The sequence below is a fragment of the Amblyraja radiata genome, chromosome 11 (assembly GCF_010909765.2).
Source record: "Amblyraja radiata isolate CabotCenter1 chromosome 11, sAmbRad1.1.pri, whole genome shotgun sequence".
Lineage (NCBI taxonomy): Eukaryota > Metazoa > Chordata > Chondrichthyes > Rajiformes > Rajidae > Amblyraja > Amblyraja radiata.
In genome coordinates, this window is record NC_045966.1 from 14,146,187 (window position 1) to 14,163,087 (window position 16,901).

At 43.6% G+C, this 16,901-nt stretch overlaps 1 protein-coding gene across 1 annotated transcript in view; it reads right to left on the minus strand.

Moving 5' to 3' along the window:
* Nucleotides 1-16,901, minus strand: part of trpc7 (transient receptor potential cation channel subfamily C member 7) — a 63,383-nt gene that overhangs the window by 21,985 nt on the left and 24,497 nt on the right. The window contains exons 2-4 of the mRNA XM_033029371.1: nt 11,602-11,784; nt 3,742-3,906; nt 284-500 (exon numbers count right to left, since the gene is read on the minus strand). Coding sequence (XP_032885262.1) covers nt 284-500; nt 3,742-3,906; nt 11,602-11,784 — 565 coding nt within the window. The remainder of the gene's footprint in view (nt 1-283; nt 501-3,741; nt 3,907-11,601; nt 11,785-16,901) is intronic.

Genomic DNA, 16,901 nt, shown 5'->3' on the forward strand with positions numbered 1-16,901 from the left:
TGTCAGTCTCCGCCTGAGAAAATATCTAGTAGCTCAGTCTCTGAGTAGATTCAAGGCAGTGGTTGGTAGAATCTTGGATACACAGGATATCAAGAAAAGTGTTCCAAACTAGAACTGAGGTAAATGATTAACAATGATTTTGTAGAATGGGGCATAAGCAACCAAATAATCTACTTCCATTTCTGTTCCTTTTGCTCCTATGTACACACAATGGCAAAATTAATTGTAAAGGACAAATGAAAATATTTCAATTAGTTTTCATTTAGATATGGTTATACTTTACCTAGAATCCACTTCATTATTAACAATTCAGTCCAGGTAAATCTCGTCGTTTTCACCCTGAAGACCTGTCTCGGGTTGTCTGTGTCAGTTTCATTGGGCAAATTCTTTACACCTTCAAATCTGTCCGATGCATTTAACACCAGAAGTCCTAGAAAGATGGTGAATGATACTGCATGTGCTACAAACTTCATAAAAGGACTTCTTAAAATTTGTCCCAGCTGAAAACAAAGAAGCAGCAAGAAATATATTATGGCAAGCATCACAAGATTCAATTCTTTTCACTATTTGTATATGTGGCTGTGATTTCAGTCATAGGTGTTATTCTACACTTGTTCTAAACAGCACAAAAGGATGTATGGATGAGTAAATTAAAGAGCAAGATGATTCTTGGAGACACAAGATACTGCAGATACTGTAATCCGAGTAAAAAGTACCCGCTGGAGGAAGTGGGGAAACAAGGAACTGCAGATGCTGGTTTACAAGAGAAAGCACAAAGTGCTGGAGTAATTCAGCAGGTCAGGCAGCATATCTGGAGAACATGAATAGGTGATGTTTCGGGTCAAGACCCTTCTTCAGACTCTGGTAAACAAATTCAGACTGGATGGAGTCTATAGAAATGTCACCTATCTATGTTCTTCAGGGATTTAGGCGGCATCGCGGTGCAGCGGTAGAGTTGTTGCCTGACAGCGCCTGAGACCCGGGTTCGCTCCTGACTACGGGTGCTGTCTGTACGGAGTTTGTACGTTCTCCCCGTAAACTGCGTGGGCTTACTCCGGGAGCTCTGGTTTTGCTCCCACACACTCCAAAGACGTACAGATATGCAGGTTAATTGGCTTGGTAAAATTGTAAATTGTCGTAGTTTGTGTATGATAGTGTTAGCTGGCTGGTCAGAGCAGACTCGGTGGGCTGAAGGACCTGTTTCCATACTGTAGTTCTAAACTAAACTAAACTAAAAAGATGCTGCCTGACCCCCTGAATTACTCCAGCACTTTGTGTCTTTTTTTGCTGGAGGAATTGAGTGGCTCAGGAAGCATCTGAGCAGTGAAATGGACAGAGAAGGTTTGAAGAAAGGTCCCAAACCACAAGGTTGACTGTTCATTTCACTCCACGGACCCACTGAGTACCTCCAACAGTTTGCTTTATGCAAAAAGTGACTTCATAGAGACATAGAATTATACAGTGTGGAAACAGGTCCTTCGGCCCATCTTGCCCACACAGACCAACAAGCACCAGCTACACTAGTCCCACCTGCTGCGTTTGGTCCATATCCCTCCAAACCTGTCCTATCCATGTACCTGTCTAACTGATTCTTAAATGTTGGGAGAGACCCTGCCTCAACTACCTCCTCTGGCAGCTTGTTCCATACACCCAACACCCTTGTGTGAAAACGTTACCCCTCAGATTCCTGTTAAATCTTTTCCCCTTCACCTTAAACCTATGTCCTCTGGTCCTCGATTCACCTACTCTGGGCAAGAGACTCTGTGCATCTGTACATTTACGACATGTTTTTCACTTGGTCTGTGTTTCATCACCATTATGGAAACCGAGAGAGGACTGCACAAATATGAAAGCAGTTCCATAGGAAAGCAACACTGAGTTGGTTTCGAGCGCTCCCCCATGCGTATCAGGCTTGGGTAGGGAGAGTAACCTGAGGGAGTAGGAATGAGATGCATGTAATGGGCCATAAGATTTTTCTTGGGCTCTCTCATGTAAGTGAGTAGCATACACACATCAGACCCACTGATTGTCTTTTCTTTTGGTAACAGGTAATTGAAAGTCAAAAGATATCTTGTGCTACTGAACTGAACATTAGCAATAATGGAGCAAGCCATTTTCTTGCAAGAAAAATAAAGGGAGGAGGTGAGAAAGCAAAGCCTGGGTCTGCAGCCTGGAGATATTCCTGAGACTGAGAGCTGCAACCTAGAAACAGCTTCTCACCACCTAGTCACGGAATGGAGCCACGTATCTAAGGAATCTAAGTATCAACATTTAGGCTCTTTGCATTAGTATCTTGGTAATTTTAGATTAACTTGAATGAATTGTGAAATCTATTATTAGTTAGTTTTGATGATTCTATTTAACAAGGATGTTCCTGCGATCACAAGACACAAGAGACTGCAGATGCCAGAATCTGGAGCATTTGAGATACTCAGCACAGTATTGGAGTCTTGAGTCATACAGCATGGAAACAGGCCCTTCGGCCCAACTTCCCACGCCGACCAACATGTCCCATCTACACTAGTCCCATCCGCCTGCGTTTGGCCCATAACCCTCTAAAACTATCCTATCCATGCACTGTCTAAATGTTTCTTAAACGTTGTGATAGTACCTGCCTCAACTACCTCATCCGGCAGCTTGTTCCGTACACCCAGCACCATTTGTGGAAAGAAGTTATCACTCGGGTTCCTATTAAATCTTTCGCCCCATACCTCAAAAACTATGTCCACTGGTTCTTGATTTATCTACTCTGGGCATAGGTCTCTGTGCACTTACCCGATATTTTCCTCCCATGATTTTGTATACCCCAAGCTAGGTATAAATGCACGAGGCACCAGGAGGAGTGATAGAGTCATAAAGTCATGCAGCACAGAAACATCTCTTCTGTTCAACTCATTCATGCTGATCAAGATACCCTGTCTAAGCTAGTCCCATTGGCCTGCGTTTGGATTATAAACTGTCTAAACCTTTCATATTCGTCCATGTCTGAAGAAAGGTCTCGACCCGAAACATCATGCATTCCTTCTCTCCAGAGATGCTGCCTGTTCCGCTGAGTTACTCCAGCATTTTGTGTCTATCAAGTGTCTATTAAGTGCTGTTATAGGACTGGTACTAAAGGTGGATAACTCATTTGGACTAGATCAGAGGTATCTCTTTGGCCGTAGAAACGTAGATTCTACAGAGGTGCTGGTGGCAGTTTTTCACTCCCTCTATAAGTGTTTAAGTTTTTAGCTTTAGCGATGTAGCATAGAAACAGGCACTTCCGCCCACGGAATCCGGGCCAACTAATTCACCGACTACATTCTATCTCTGTCCCGCCCACTTCCCTGACATCAGTCTGAAGAAGGGTCTCGACCCGAAATGTCACCTATTCCTTCTCTCCGGAGATGCTGCCTGTCCCACTGAGTTACTCCAGCACTTTGTGTCTATCAACCAAAAATCGCCCATTCTATCCTACACACAAGGGACAATTTACAGAAGTCAATTAACATGCAAACCTGTACATCCTTGGAATATGGGAGGAAACCCGAGCACCTGAAAAAAACCCATGCGATCACAGGGAGAACGTACAAAGTCCGTACAGACAGCACCCATAGTCAGGATCGAACCCTGGTGTCTGGTGATGTAAGGTGATGCAACTCTACCACTGGGCCACTGTGCAGATATTGAATCTGTGCAGATAATGAATGCGCACATCAGCTAAACATTTATTCAAGTAAACACCTGAAAAAAAAATCTTACCTTGCTGCATGGAGCAAACCAGTATCCGATGGCAAGAAATGGGAGTCCTAGGGTGACACCAAATACAGCCAGGCACTTCATTCCGATAGATTGTTGACGTAAGCCTGAGAGATTTTCATACCAAATTGTAAGCAATTGCTGCTGGCAGTTCGGATGAGCAACAAACTAGTGTGGACGAAAGGAATATTACAGTTAGCTACACGTAACATAGAAAATTGGTGCAGGAGTCAGCCATTCGTCCCTTCGAGCCAACACCGCCAATCAATATGATCATGGCTGATCATCCAAAATCAGTTCCTGCTTTTTCCCCATAATCCCTTGATCCCGTTAGTCCAAAGAGCTAAATCTAAACAAAACAAAATATTATTTACCATTCAATGATTGAAAACGTCGGTGTTTCCAATCACGCGACAGGCCTTTTTAATAAAACCAACTTTTCAAATTATGTGAATAAGATCATTAAATGCATTTTAACTATTTTGACCACTTACTGTACCCTTTATCCCGTTATCTGTGCACGGCGTGATTGTATTCATGTATAGACTTTTCTCTGATTGCGTAGCACGCAAAAAAAAGCATTTTGCTGCTCTTCACACATGGCAATAATAAACTATACTAACCAAATTATTTGTGTCGGAAGGAACTGCAGATGCTGGTTTACATTGAATATAGATACAAAAAGCTGGAGTAACTCAGCGGACCAAGCAGCATCGCTGGAGAAAAGGAATAGGTGACATTTAAGGTAGGTGACATTTTAGTGGGTCGAAACCCTACTTAACCCTACCCAGAAGAGCCACCTACCTACTTCTTTTCTCCAGAGATCCTGACCCGCTGGGTACTCCAACTTTTTGTGTCAATCTTACCTAAACTATTTTCTTATCGAGATGGACACAAAGTGCTGGAGTTACTCAGCGGGTTAGGCAGCATCTCTGGATAAAAAAGATGGGTGACGTTTCTTCAGAACCTTTCCATTAAGGGATCCTTTCCTTTATTGTATGTAAGCAAGATTGCCAGAGTGTTGGAAGTGAAGTTCCAGCAGAGAATTGGTAGTTGCTGTGAGGAAATTCATGGATTTTGCAAAGCAAATGTTAGAACACAATTTGGTAACAGAGGAGGATAAAAGGTTCAAATGGAAAAGTAAGATTTGGTTGTTTACTTCAATGTCAATAGCAAAGTGAGGTAAAGCAAATTAAAAAAAAATCAATGATCTAAAATTCAATTCTGTGCTGCATAGTTTGTCTGTGCTTTGCGATTAAATTGAGGTGTGACTTTCTTCTGGATAATCTAACTTAGGAGGGAGCTGCTGATACTGGTTTACAATGAAGGTAGACACAAAATGCTGGAGTATCTCAGCGGGTCAAGCAGCATCTCTGGAGGAAAGGAATAGGTGACATTTCTGATTGGTGACATTTCAGTAAGTCGAAACACTACTTCGGACAAGAAGGGTCTCGACCCAAATTGTCAGCAGCATCTCTGGAGAAAAGGAATAGATGACGTTTCGGGACGAGGTCCTTCTTCAGACTGATAGTCAGGGGGGAGGGAAATGAGAAGTAAATAGAATCACCTTTAGTTTCCCTCTCCCTGGCTTTCAGTCTGAAGAAGGGTCTCGACCCGAAACGTTACCTATAACCTTTGATTGTGTTCTTCCGTGCACAGAGCCAGTGTACACATGACACGGGGCATGAATAATGATGCCAATCATCAATCAATGAATGTTGGCTGTCAGTGTTGTACATTATATGAATAAGCAGTAAACATCATAAACAGGAAACCAGGCAATGTAAACATAAACTGGCCTAGCTCAACATTTCCTTACATCCTGTCGGGATAATTCTTTACAGAGAACATTTAAGGATTTGGCTCAGATGCTATAACATGCTGAATATCTGAGCATTATTAAGTTACAGGCTTCACAAGTTTTGGATTGCCCTGTGAAATCCAATCCTCTCCCAGTGTTCATCCCTGTTGTCCTGATCTCTATCCCAGCATCAAAATTCTGTCACTCCTGATAAGTTCATGGGGTCATAAGTGATAGGAGCAGAATTAGGCCATTCGGCCCATCATTCAATCATGTTTGATCTATATTCCCCTCTTAACCCCATTCTCCTGCCTTCTCCTCATTAGTACTGAGACCTGTACTAATTAAGAATCTATCTATCTCTGCCTTAAATATATCAATTGACTTGGTCTCCACAGCCTCCAAGAGGAACCCTCACTATGGATCACCAAACCTGCCCTAATTTTCCCTGCATCAGTTCTTGTTGAGTGTTACTGCTTATGAGCTGAGACATCACCAAAATTAGTTTGCAGTTTGTGTATGGGTGGATGAGGACAATCATGAAAAAGACTGTGAAAGATGCCACTTATGTGCCCAATGCCTTGGCCAACCTGGTGTCAAGTCTTGAATGCAACTCCATTCCTGCTTAGGTTTTGAGATAAGTTTAGTTTAATTTAGTTTAGAGATACAACGTGGAAACACCGAGTCCGCACCAACCAGCAATCCCTGCACACCAACACTACCCTACATACACTAGGGACAATTTTTACATTTATACAAAAGTCATTTAGACAATAGGTGTAGGAGGAGTAGGGCATACGGCTCTTAAAGGGCGAGCACCATTAACCGACAAACCTGTACGTCTTTGGAGTGTGGAAGGAAACCGAAGATCTCGGAAAAACCCCACTCAGGTCACTGGGCGAATGTACAAACTCTGCACAGACAGCGCCCATAGTCAGGATCGAACCCGGGTCTCTGGCGCTGTAAGGCATTAGCTCCTCCGCTGCACCACCTTTGAATAAGGTTGAGTTTCAAGGCTAGATTGTGTGACTTTCCATTTCAGTGCCGTCATTGGAAAGGTAAAATAACCAATGGTTGATCTCATACAATTGCCTGGAGATTTATCTCCACGGGTAATAGTGAAAACTCTACCTCGCAGCTGTTGCACATTGGGCTCCATTTTGAAATTTGGCTTGACTGAAGATAGAGGAGCCAAATCCTGGAAGTGAAATATGATCATGGATAACTTTTACACAATTAATGCTTCCAATGGGATGGTTTTACACATTAGCTGAACTTGAAAAAACAGGAGGAACTAATTATAGTTATAGAGTCATACAACATGGAAACAGGCCCTTTGGCCCAACTTGCCCACACCGGCCAACTTGTCCAAGCTACATTATTCCCACCTGCCTGCATTTGGCCCATATCCCTACAAAACTGTCCTATCCATGTACCTGTCTAACTGTTTCTTAAATGTTAGGATAGTCACTGCCTCAACTACCTCCTCTGGCAGCTCGTTACATACATCCACCACCCTTTGTGTGAAAAAGGTACTCCTCAGATTCCTATTAATGCCCTTGTCGCACTTAGGAAACCTGAACGGAAACCTCTGGTGACTTTGCGCCCCACCCAAGGTTTCCGTGCAGTTCCCGGAGGTTACAGGTGGTTGTCGGAGGTTGCAGGTAGTGGAGTAGGTAGGGAGACTGACAAAAACCTCCGGGAACCGCACGGAAACCTTGGGTGGGGCGCAAAGTCACCAGAGGTTTCCGTTCAGGTTTCCTCAGTGGGACAGGGGCATCAATCTTTTCCCCTTCACCTTAAGCCTATATCCTCTGGTCCACGATTCCCCTACTCTGGGCAAGAGACTGTGCATCCACCCGATCTATTCCTCTCCTGATTTAATACACCTTTATAAGATCGCCCCTCATTCTCCTGCACTCCAAGGAATAGAGACTCAGCCTTCTCCCTATAGCTCAGACCCTCGGGTCGTGGCAGCATCCTCGTAAAGTTCTTTATTTCCCCCAGTGAAAAGTCCCATTATCTCTACTAACTGCTGTGGAAAATGTTGTAGTGTAATAATTATCCCTCAGCGGGAACAGTAAAAGCATTGATAGCCACAATAAAATAACAGACGGTACTACAATAACAAGTGTTTGCACAACACGAAGCGGATATAACATGATGATGAATTAAGGAACATTGTCTGCAAATGCGGCCAAATTGGTTATAACACAATTTTGGTCAGGGTATAGAGAACCACTTAAAAGATACTTTGAAAATTAACATGCAGAAAAAAAACTGTCTGAGGAAAAAATAATTATTGGGGGGGAAAAAAAACTTTTTCCATGTAACCTTCCCACAGCAATCATACAAAATTGTTTCTTCAGAACACAGCTGCTAATTTAACCCCAGGTGACAATTGAAGTTGACAACTAATATAGATGAATACTTGAATTAAAGCTGCTCGAAATTTGTTCTCAAATTAACTGGGTCTCCTGCCCTTTGGTGAATTCCAGACACACTGTGCTCTGTGCACATCACAAAGTTGAATCCCACCCTTCCTGTTTTAAATCAAGCAATAAGAACTAATTAAGGACCTCATATTTCGCTTTGGCAGCTTACAGCCCAGTGGTATGAACGTTGGTTTCTCTCATTCCCCGCCCCCTCCCCCCCCACCCTGCCCCACCCTGATCGTCCTACTGGTTCCACTATTCGCATCCATGTATACCTGTCATTAGTACATCTTCCCCAGCCAACAATGGGCCATTATGGACTCCACCCTTGAGGTCATCTGTTGCCAGCCCTGATTTGAATTTGTTCTGGCCTTTTCTCGCCTCCAGTATCCCCCCCCCCCCCCCCCCCCCCCCCCCATCTTTGTCAGAGGAAGTGTTCCCACCCAATACGTCACCTATTCATTTTCTCCAGAGATGTTGCCTGATCTGCTGTGTTTTATGCCCCTGTCCCACTTAGGAAACCTGAACGGAAACCTCTGGAGACATTGCGCCCCACCCAAGGTTTCCGTGCAGTTCCCGGAGGTTGCAGGTGGTTGCCGGAGGTTGCAGGTAGTGGAAGCAGGTAGGGAGACTGACAAAAACCTCCGGGAACCGCACGGAAACCTTAGGTGGGGCGCAAAGTCTCCAGAGGTTTCCGTTCAGGTTTCCTAAGTGGGACAGGGGCATTACTCGAGCATTTTGTGTCTATCTTAATTAAGATTCCGGTCAGGTTATACATTTATGAAGAACACATTTATTTCTGCTGGTGACCAAAAGAGCAAGTTCACAACACGTAACAATGCAATCTTTTCTGGAAATTTGTCATTGAAGCTGAAGTCATTGGCCATGATATGCTTGTGAATTGAAAATGTTTCACTTTTATTGCTCATCATTCTTTGCTAAAGGTAGCAAATGAGTGGCATACAGAGATATGTAGGTGTCCTTGTATACGAATCATAAAAGGTCATCATGCAGTAAAACTAGTGGTTAGAATAGCAAATGGCATAATAGTATTTATTGCAAGAGGGTTGGGGTTTAGAAAGGTAGAGGGTATATAGAGGGTGACACGGTGGTGCAGCGGTAGAGTTCCTGCCTTACAGCGCCACAGGTCCGGGTTCGATCCTGACTACGGGTACAGAGTTTCTACGTTCTCCCCTTGACGTGCTTGGGTTTTCTCTGGGTACTTCGGTTTCGTCCTACACTCCAAAGACGTACATGTTTGTAGGCTAATTGGCTTGGTATAAATGTAAATTGTCCCTAGTGTGTGTAGGATAGTGTTAGTGTGCGGGGATCGCTGGTCGGCGCGAACTCGGTGTGCCGAAGGGCCTGCTTCTTCGCTGTATCTCTAATCTAAACCAAACTAAGGTATTGTTATAATTGTACAGGATACTGATGAGGCCACACACAGGTGCATCTGTTTTGGTTCCTTTCTACTCCAGAGTCTCCGAGTCTATTCCAGAGGCTAGATCTTTGGTGGAATTTAAAGAGGAAAAGGATATGCAGACAACTGAGGCACTCCAAAACAGATTTACTTTGCTAACTGTTTTGAGAGTGTTGTCAAAGCTGCAACAAAAAAAAGATCTATATTCTTTGGAGTTTAAAAGAATGAGCTGTGATCTCATTGAAATTTACTATCCCGAGGAGAGAGGGGGGGGGGGGGGGGGGGGGGGGGGGGGGAAGAAAGGGGGATGAGGGGAGGAGGGTTCCAAGAAGATGTTGAGATCTTTCTATTTTTGGGAGAGTCTTGAATCAGAGAATATATCCACAAGATTAAGAGCATTTAGTTTAGTTTAGAGGTACAACATGGAAACAGGCCCTTCGGCCTACAGAGTCCATGCCGATCATCGATCACCCATTTACAATAGTTCTATGTTATCGTACTTTCTCATCTACTCCCTAAACATTAGGGGAAACTTTTCAGATGCCAATTAACCCCCAAACTCACACATCTTTGGGACACAGGAGGTAACCATTGCACCCGGAGAAAACTCACATGGTCACAGGGAGAATGTGCAAACTCCACACAGGCAGCAGCCGAGATCAGGATCAAACATGCGTCTCCAGCGCTGTGAGGCAGCAGCTCTACCAGCTGCGCCACTTTGCCACCCTGAAACGTGAGTTGCGTAGAAACTCCTCAGAAGGCATGAACCTCAAGAAGTCTCTACTCCAGAGTGTTACAGAGTCTAGATCTTTGTAGGAACTTAAAAGAGGAAATAGATACATTTTTGGAAGATCGCGAGTTTAAGGGGGATGGGAACTGGGTAGGAAGAGATGAAGCCCGGAAAAGATCAGCCATGATCACACTGAACAGCAGGGCTAGCCTGCAGGGCTGAGTACCCTATTATTAAATGAGTATCCTTTTATTAAAAATGTTCTTGGGGTTATATTGGAAAGTCTTCTCGATTTTATTGACAGACTATAATTTCTTTGTTGGGTGAGCCTTCCATTATTTATCAAATATGAATATAAGAATAATGATGTATTTTGGGCTAGAAATATCCAATCATGAGAACATGATCATGTTCTTTGAGTCTGACATTTTCTTACAGAATATTTGAACATTTGAATCTTTTCATTCATTTGGATATGATAGTCCATATGATGGATAGTTGGATAGTCATATGGACATGCAGGGAATGGAGGGATTTGGATTATGAGCTGGCAGATAAGAGTTAGTATGGCATCCTGTCCGGCACAGACTTTGTGGACCGAAGGACCTGTTCCTGTTCTGTATTGCTCTATGCTCTAACAAAGAAGGGACTGTCAAAGATGTCCAAGTTGCATCTGAGGAGAGCTGGGACTAATCGCAAAGCGGGCAGGTAACAAGCGCTTGTGAGGACGATTTAAGATAATTCGACTGAGGGGGACAGCCCCAATATCTAGTTTTCAAGAGAACCAACTGGTTCAAAGACCGCAGCAGAAAGGCAATCAGAGTTAAAAATAATAAATTAGGCAGCTCTCCCCACCCATTCCAACGTGAGCAAATGCTTGCCATCGCAAAAGACTACAGCAATCCTACATCCCAACAAATAGAGCACCTCAGACAGGCCAACTGCACCACAGGCACTTGATTATTTTAATTATATTTTATGCATTGAGGTCTAAGGCAGCAGGGTGGTGGAGCGCTAGAGTTGCTGCCTTACCGCGTCATAGACCTGTGTTAGATCCTGACTACAGGTGCTTGTCTGTAAGGAGCTTGTACATTCTACCTGTGATCTGCGTGGGTTTTCTCCTGGAGTTCTGGTTTCCTCCCAAACTCCATAGACGTACAGGTTTGTCGGCTAATTGGCTTGGTAAAATTGTCAATTGTCCCTAGTGTGTGTGGGATAGTGTTAGTGTGCGGGGATTGCTGGTCGGCGCGGACTTGGTGGGCTGCAGGGCCTGTTTCCCTGCTGTATCTCTAATCTAAACTAAACCTCAAACAACCTTCATCAGAATATAGAGGACATATAGAGGACATTCAACATGCTACATCCATAAAGCGTAATTCAAAATAGTATTAGAAGGCTAAGTGAATTACGTTTCAGAATGTAAGTTCAGTGTGTAGTCATATGATCCTTGAACAATTTCAAACAGTAAAGACGTTACCTTCTTAACTTCATACTTAATAGCAAGTTGCACTCTGCTGAGAGAAGGCCTGTGATGATCTCCCTGAGGCTGGGAATCCACATCTCCGTTTAGAATGGCCTCCACCTCCTCTGTGTCCCGGCATAGGTCCAGTACGCCGACAGAAAAGTCCTTGCATTGCATAGATAACTTCCTGTAGTCGTTCTAAACGGAAGAAAGCAACACCAGCTGAGAATTGTTGCAACAATAATGCGTCTTATTTAAAACTAAGAAATGGAGCAAAACCTACAAATGCAGCTGAAGAACAAGTAAAAACTTTGAGGGTGCTGTCTGAGTTCAGATAATGAATTAACATTTTCAGGATCACTAATTTTTTGTGTTAATTAAACAGTTCCTTAGATCAACAATAGTTTGTTGGTTTTCTGTCAGCGATCAACTGAAGGTGCTGCATCAAAAAGGCAACTAATATCATCATAGACCCACACCGCCCAGCTCCGGATTCCTCCCACACTCCAAAGACATACAGGTTAATTGGCTTTGGTAAAAATTGTAAATCGTTCCTAGTGTGTCAAATAGTGCTAGTGTACGGGGTGATCGCTGGTTGGCATGGACTCAGTGGGCTGAAGGGCTTGTTTCTGTGCTGACCGCGGGAGAAGAACAAAGGGAAGAGATAAGACTTTTGCCTTCCATCACAGTGAGGAGGTGTTGGAGATTCACTGTGATGGATGTTTGTGTAAATTGTGTTAAGTGTGGGTCTTGGTTTTTTTTGTAATGTTAAGACTGTAGAAATGCAATTCCGTTCAGACCAAGCTGTTTGAATGACAATAAAAGGCATTCCACTCTATTCTATTCTGTATCTAAACTAAGCTACTGTCAAAGGAGGATCGATAGGAGGCCCTGTGTCAAAAAGGCAGATAATTTTATCAAAGACCTACGGCCACGCTCTCATCTCGCTACTACCATCAGGAAGGAGGTACAGGAGCCTGAGAATGATAGATCCAGGTTCAAAATCAGCTTCTTCTCATCAACCATCAGGCTCGAACACTACACAGCACTAACCAAAACCCTACCTCGGTAACTAGGATCTACTCTGGACTTTATTTTTGGTTGCATTATGTACTTCAATTTTGACATTGTTACCTAGTTTGCTTATTATTCATTTATTGTTTATTTATCTGGGCTAATGGGCCAGTAGAGCTGTAGCAAGTAACAATGTCATAGTTCCGTTGCAAGTACATATGACAATTATAAACTCTTAGAAACATAAAAACATAGAAACATAGAAAATAGGTGCAGGAGGAGGCCATTCGGCCCTTTGAGCCAGCACCGCCATTCATTGTGATCATGGCTGATCGTCCCATATCAATAACCCGTGCCTGCCTTCTCCCCATATCCCTTGACTCCACTAGCCCCTAGAGATCTATCTAACTCTCTCTTAAATCCATCCAGTGATTTGGCCTCCACTGCCCTCTGTGGCAGGGAATTCCATAAATTCACAACTCTCTGGGTGAAAAAGTTTTTTCTCACCTCAGTCTTAAATGACCTCCCCTTTATTCTAAGACTGTGGCCCCTGGTTCTGGACTCGCCCAACATTGGGAACATTTTTCCTGCATCTAGCTTGTCCAGTCCTTTTATAATTTTATATGTTTCTATAAGAACCCCCTCATCCTTCTAAACTCCAGTGAATACAAGCCTAGTCTTTTCAATCTTTCCTCATATGACAGTCCCGCCATCCCAGGGATCAATCCTCAATAACAAGGATGTCCTTCCTCAAATTAGGAGACCAAAATTGTACACAATACTCCAGATGTGGTCTTACCAGAGCCCTATACAACTGCAGAAGAAACTGCAGAAGAAACTCTTGACTTGTGACTTGATGAAACTAGACATATTTTCGCTCTTTGTTTAGACTCAAGTTTACTTTCCCCATGAATTTTAAGGAAGCTCGAGACGTTAAAGCCACATGGGGAAAAAAATACAATTCATTTCAATGATTCAACAATACTTAATTGTCACATGTACCGAGGTACAGTGAAATGCTTTGCTTAGCATTCAACCCGGTAAAATCATACAGCAGGCCTCAGCTAGGCAGTATACATGAGCCGCCACGTTTCTGGCATCGACAAAGTAGCAAAAAACTCATCAACGAGCTCATGTGTAGGAAGGAACTGCAGATGCTGGTTTAAACTGAAGATAGACACAAAAAGCTAGAGTAACTCAGCGGGACAAGCAGCATCTCTGGAGAGAAGGAATGGATCACGTTTTGGGTCGAGACTCGACCAGAAACATCACCTATCCTTTCTCTCCAGAGATGCTGCCTGCCCCTCTGAGCTACTCCAGCTTTTTGTGTCTATCTTCAGTTTAAACCAGCATCTGCAGTTCCTTCCTACACATGAGCTTTTTGCTACTTTGTCTTCATCAGAGTTATATCTTCTGCTCGCAGCAGTGAACCAGGCCTGCCGTTGTATGCGGTCGCAGGTGACCCCCACAGGGTCCACCTTCGTTGTCGACGGCCCCCGCACCGGGTAGCTCTCAGCGGCCCCCTCGCACTCGGTGGCGTGTATCCCCCTGCGCTCTCGATAGTCCCCCTTGCTCTCGTCGGTCCACCTCTCTTGCGGGTCCCACTTTGCTATTGGCAGAGTGGGTCTCGTCGACACCGTAGGCTCGGTGCTGAGTTCGGACTCCGCAGTGCGCTAGTCAGGCCTAACCGGCGGCTCCTCCGTCTTCGTCCGCAGTGACCGAGTCCTCGGTCCGCCATGACCAGGTGGGCCAGGCCTACCCCGCGGGCAGGTTCTCCGTTGACGGTCCGCCGTGGGCGAGCAGGGCCTGCTTGCCGGGACCTGCCTTTTCTTGACATCAAACATAAAAAAAGCAGTCCAAACTATCGAAATGTCTGCATAGGGAGTGCTGAATGATGATTCAGTAATAACGTTCGATGAGACAGTGTCACGGGAAATAAAAGAGGAAAGACTAGCATATATATTGTGCTTTTCATGACCACAGAATATCCCAAAACTCTACATTCAATCAAAGTATTTTTAGTTGCTGCTGTAATACAAGAACTAGCTGGAATTTATGCGCAAGATCTCACAAGTGGCAATGCATCATTTGATATCACCTGTGTCAGTAATGTTGGTTGTGAGAAAACTATTGTTCAGGGTGCTGTGACTTTTCTTTGAATAGGACCTCATGAGCACGGTGGCACAGTGGTAGAGTCGCTGCCTTACAGCGGCAGAGACCCGGGTTCGATCCTGACTACGGGTGCTGTATGTACGTCGTTTGTACGTTCTCCACCTGACCTGCGTGGGTTTTCTCCAGGTGCTCCGGTTTCCTCTGGTGTGATTTCCAGAAATGGGGCAAACAAGTACAGGTTTGTAGGTTAATTGGCTTGGTATAATAGTGCAATTGCCCTTAGTGTGTGTAGGATAGTGCTGGCGTGCGGGGATTGCTGGTCGGCGAGGACTTGGTGGGCTGAAGGGCCTGTTTCGCTGCTGTAGCTCTAAACAAAACTTAACCTGTGGTCACATTGTGACCACCTTCAGAGGGAAGGTGGAACCTCAAGTGCAACGACTTCACTGAAAGATGGGACCCTCAACAAAGTAACACAATCTGTAGTGCATCAGAGTGACTTAAATTTAATTAAACTCTGCACACCACATTTATATTCCCAACGATTTACTGACAAATCTGAATATCCAACAGACAAGTTCTTCATAACTGCAAATCGTTAATCACACTAATCAGTTAATATTAAGTAAAAACAAATATTACTAATCTCCTTCCTGGTGCTTTGGTTATCGTGACAATGAATAATGTTCAAACATTAACATCATATTTTATACTGAACTTTATACTGGTGTACGACCAATGAATTTTTAGTAAATGTGCCTTGAAAATAGCAGGGTTTGTGCTGAGACCTAATGTGATCATGTTTTCAGTATTCAACTCCATATAACTAGATTAATAGCACTGACTTTCTTCATAGTGTTGGACATCTGTGGGTGAGATTCATACATATTTTACATGTATACCACTAATGTGAAGGCAAATACCAGAAACTGAATGCTCATTAGCTTTTCTGTGCAATTCATCAGTCTGCAACATTCCACCCTCCTTCTTAAGGATGTGAGAATATTTATGAGCAGTAGTGGGTGGTTGAGTGTGAAATATAAAATGAGATACCAGGTCATAGAGTCAGACAACACGGATACAGGCCCTTCAGCCCAACGTCCCATGCCGACCAAGATGCCCCATCAATGCTACTCCCATCTGGCCCATAACCTTCTCAACCTTATCCATGTATCCGTCCAAATAGAAACATACATAGAAATTAGGTGCAGGAGTAGGCCATTCGGCCCTTCGAGCCGAATGGCCCGATATGATCATGGCTGATCATCCAACTCAGTATCCTGTACCTGCCTTCTCTCCATACCCCCTGATCCCTTTAGCCACAAGGGCCACATCTAACTCCCTCTTAAATATAGCCAATGAACTGGCCTAATCTACCTTCTGTGGCAGAGAATTCCAGAGATTGACCACTCTGTGTGAAAAATGTTTTTCTCATCTCGGTCCTAAAAGAATTCCCCCTTATCCTTAAACTGTGACCCATTGTTCTGGACTTCCCCAACATCGGTAACAATCTTCCTGCATCTAGCCTGTCCAACCCCCTAAGAATTTTGTAAGTTTCTATAAGATCCCCCCTCAATCTTCTAAATTCTAGCGATGTATTTTAAATGTCATTATAGTGCCTGGCCTCAACTACCTCCTCTGGTAGCTCGTTCCACATACCCACCTGTGTAAAAAAAGTTTAACCTCCGGTTCCCGTTAAATCTTTCCCCTCTCACCTTAACTGATGTCATCTGATTCTTCTTTTGCCTACTCTGGGGAAAAGTCTCTGTGCATTCACCATATCTATTCCCCTTGTAATTGTATACGGAAAATGGGGAATTTGTTACAAGCCACTAATACTCGATGCTCACAATCACTTGGAAATTCTGACTAAACACCATCTTAACAATGCACCTGTCAATTAAAACAAATATCCAAGTAGAATTCATATTATTTCCTAGACCACAAGTGTGGAAGCAAAAGAAAAGTAACATTATACCATAAACGACCCTCAAAGTTCCTCAGTGGTAAGAAACAGTAATAGTAGCCAGAAATAAATACATCCAATATAAAACAGAACAGCTGTCATGCTGACATCAACAGCTCTTTCTTTCCTTGTCATGATATGTATTTTAGATGTTTCAAGGGAAAGCAAAGCAATCAGGAATTTATTAATTCTGACGAGGGTCTCGACCTGAACCATCACCCATTTC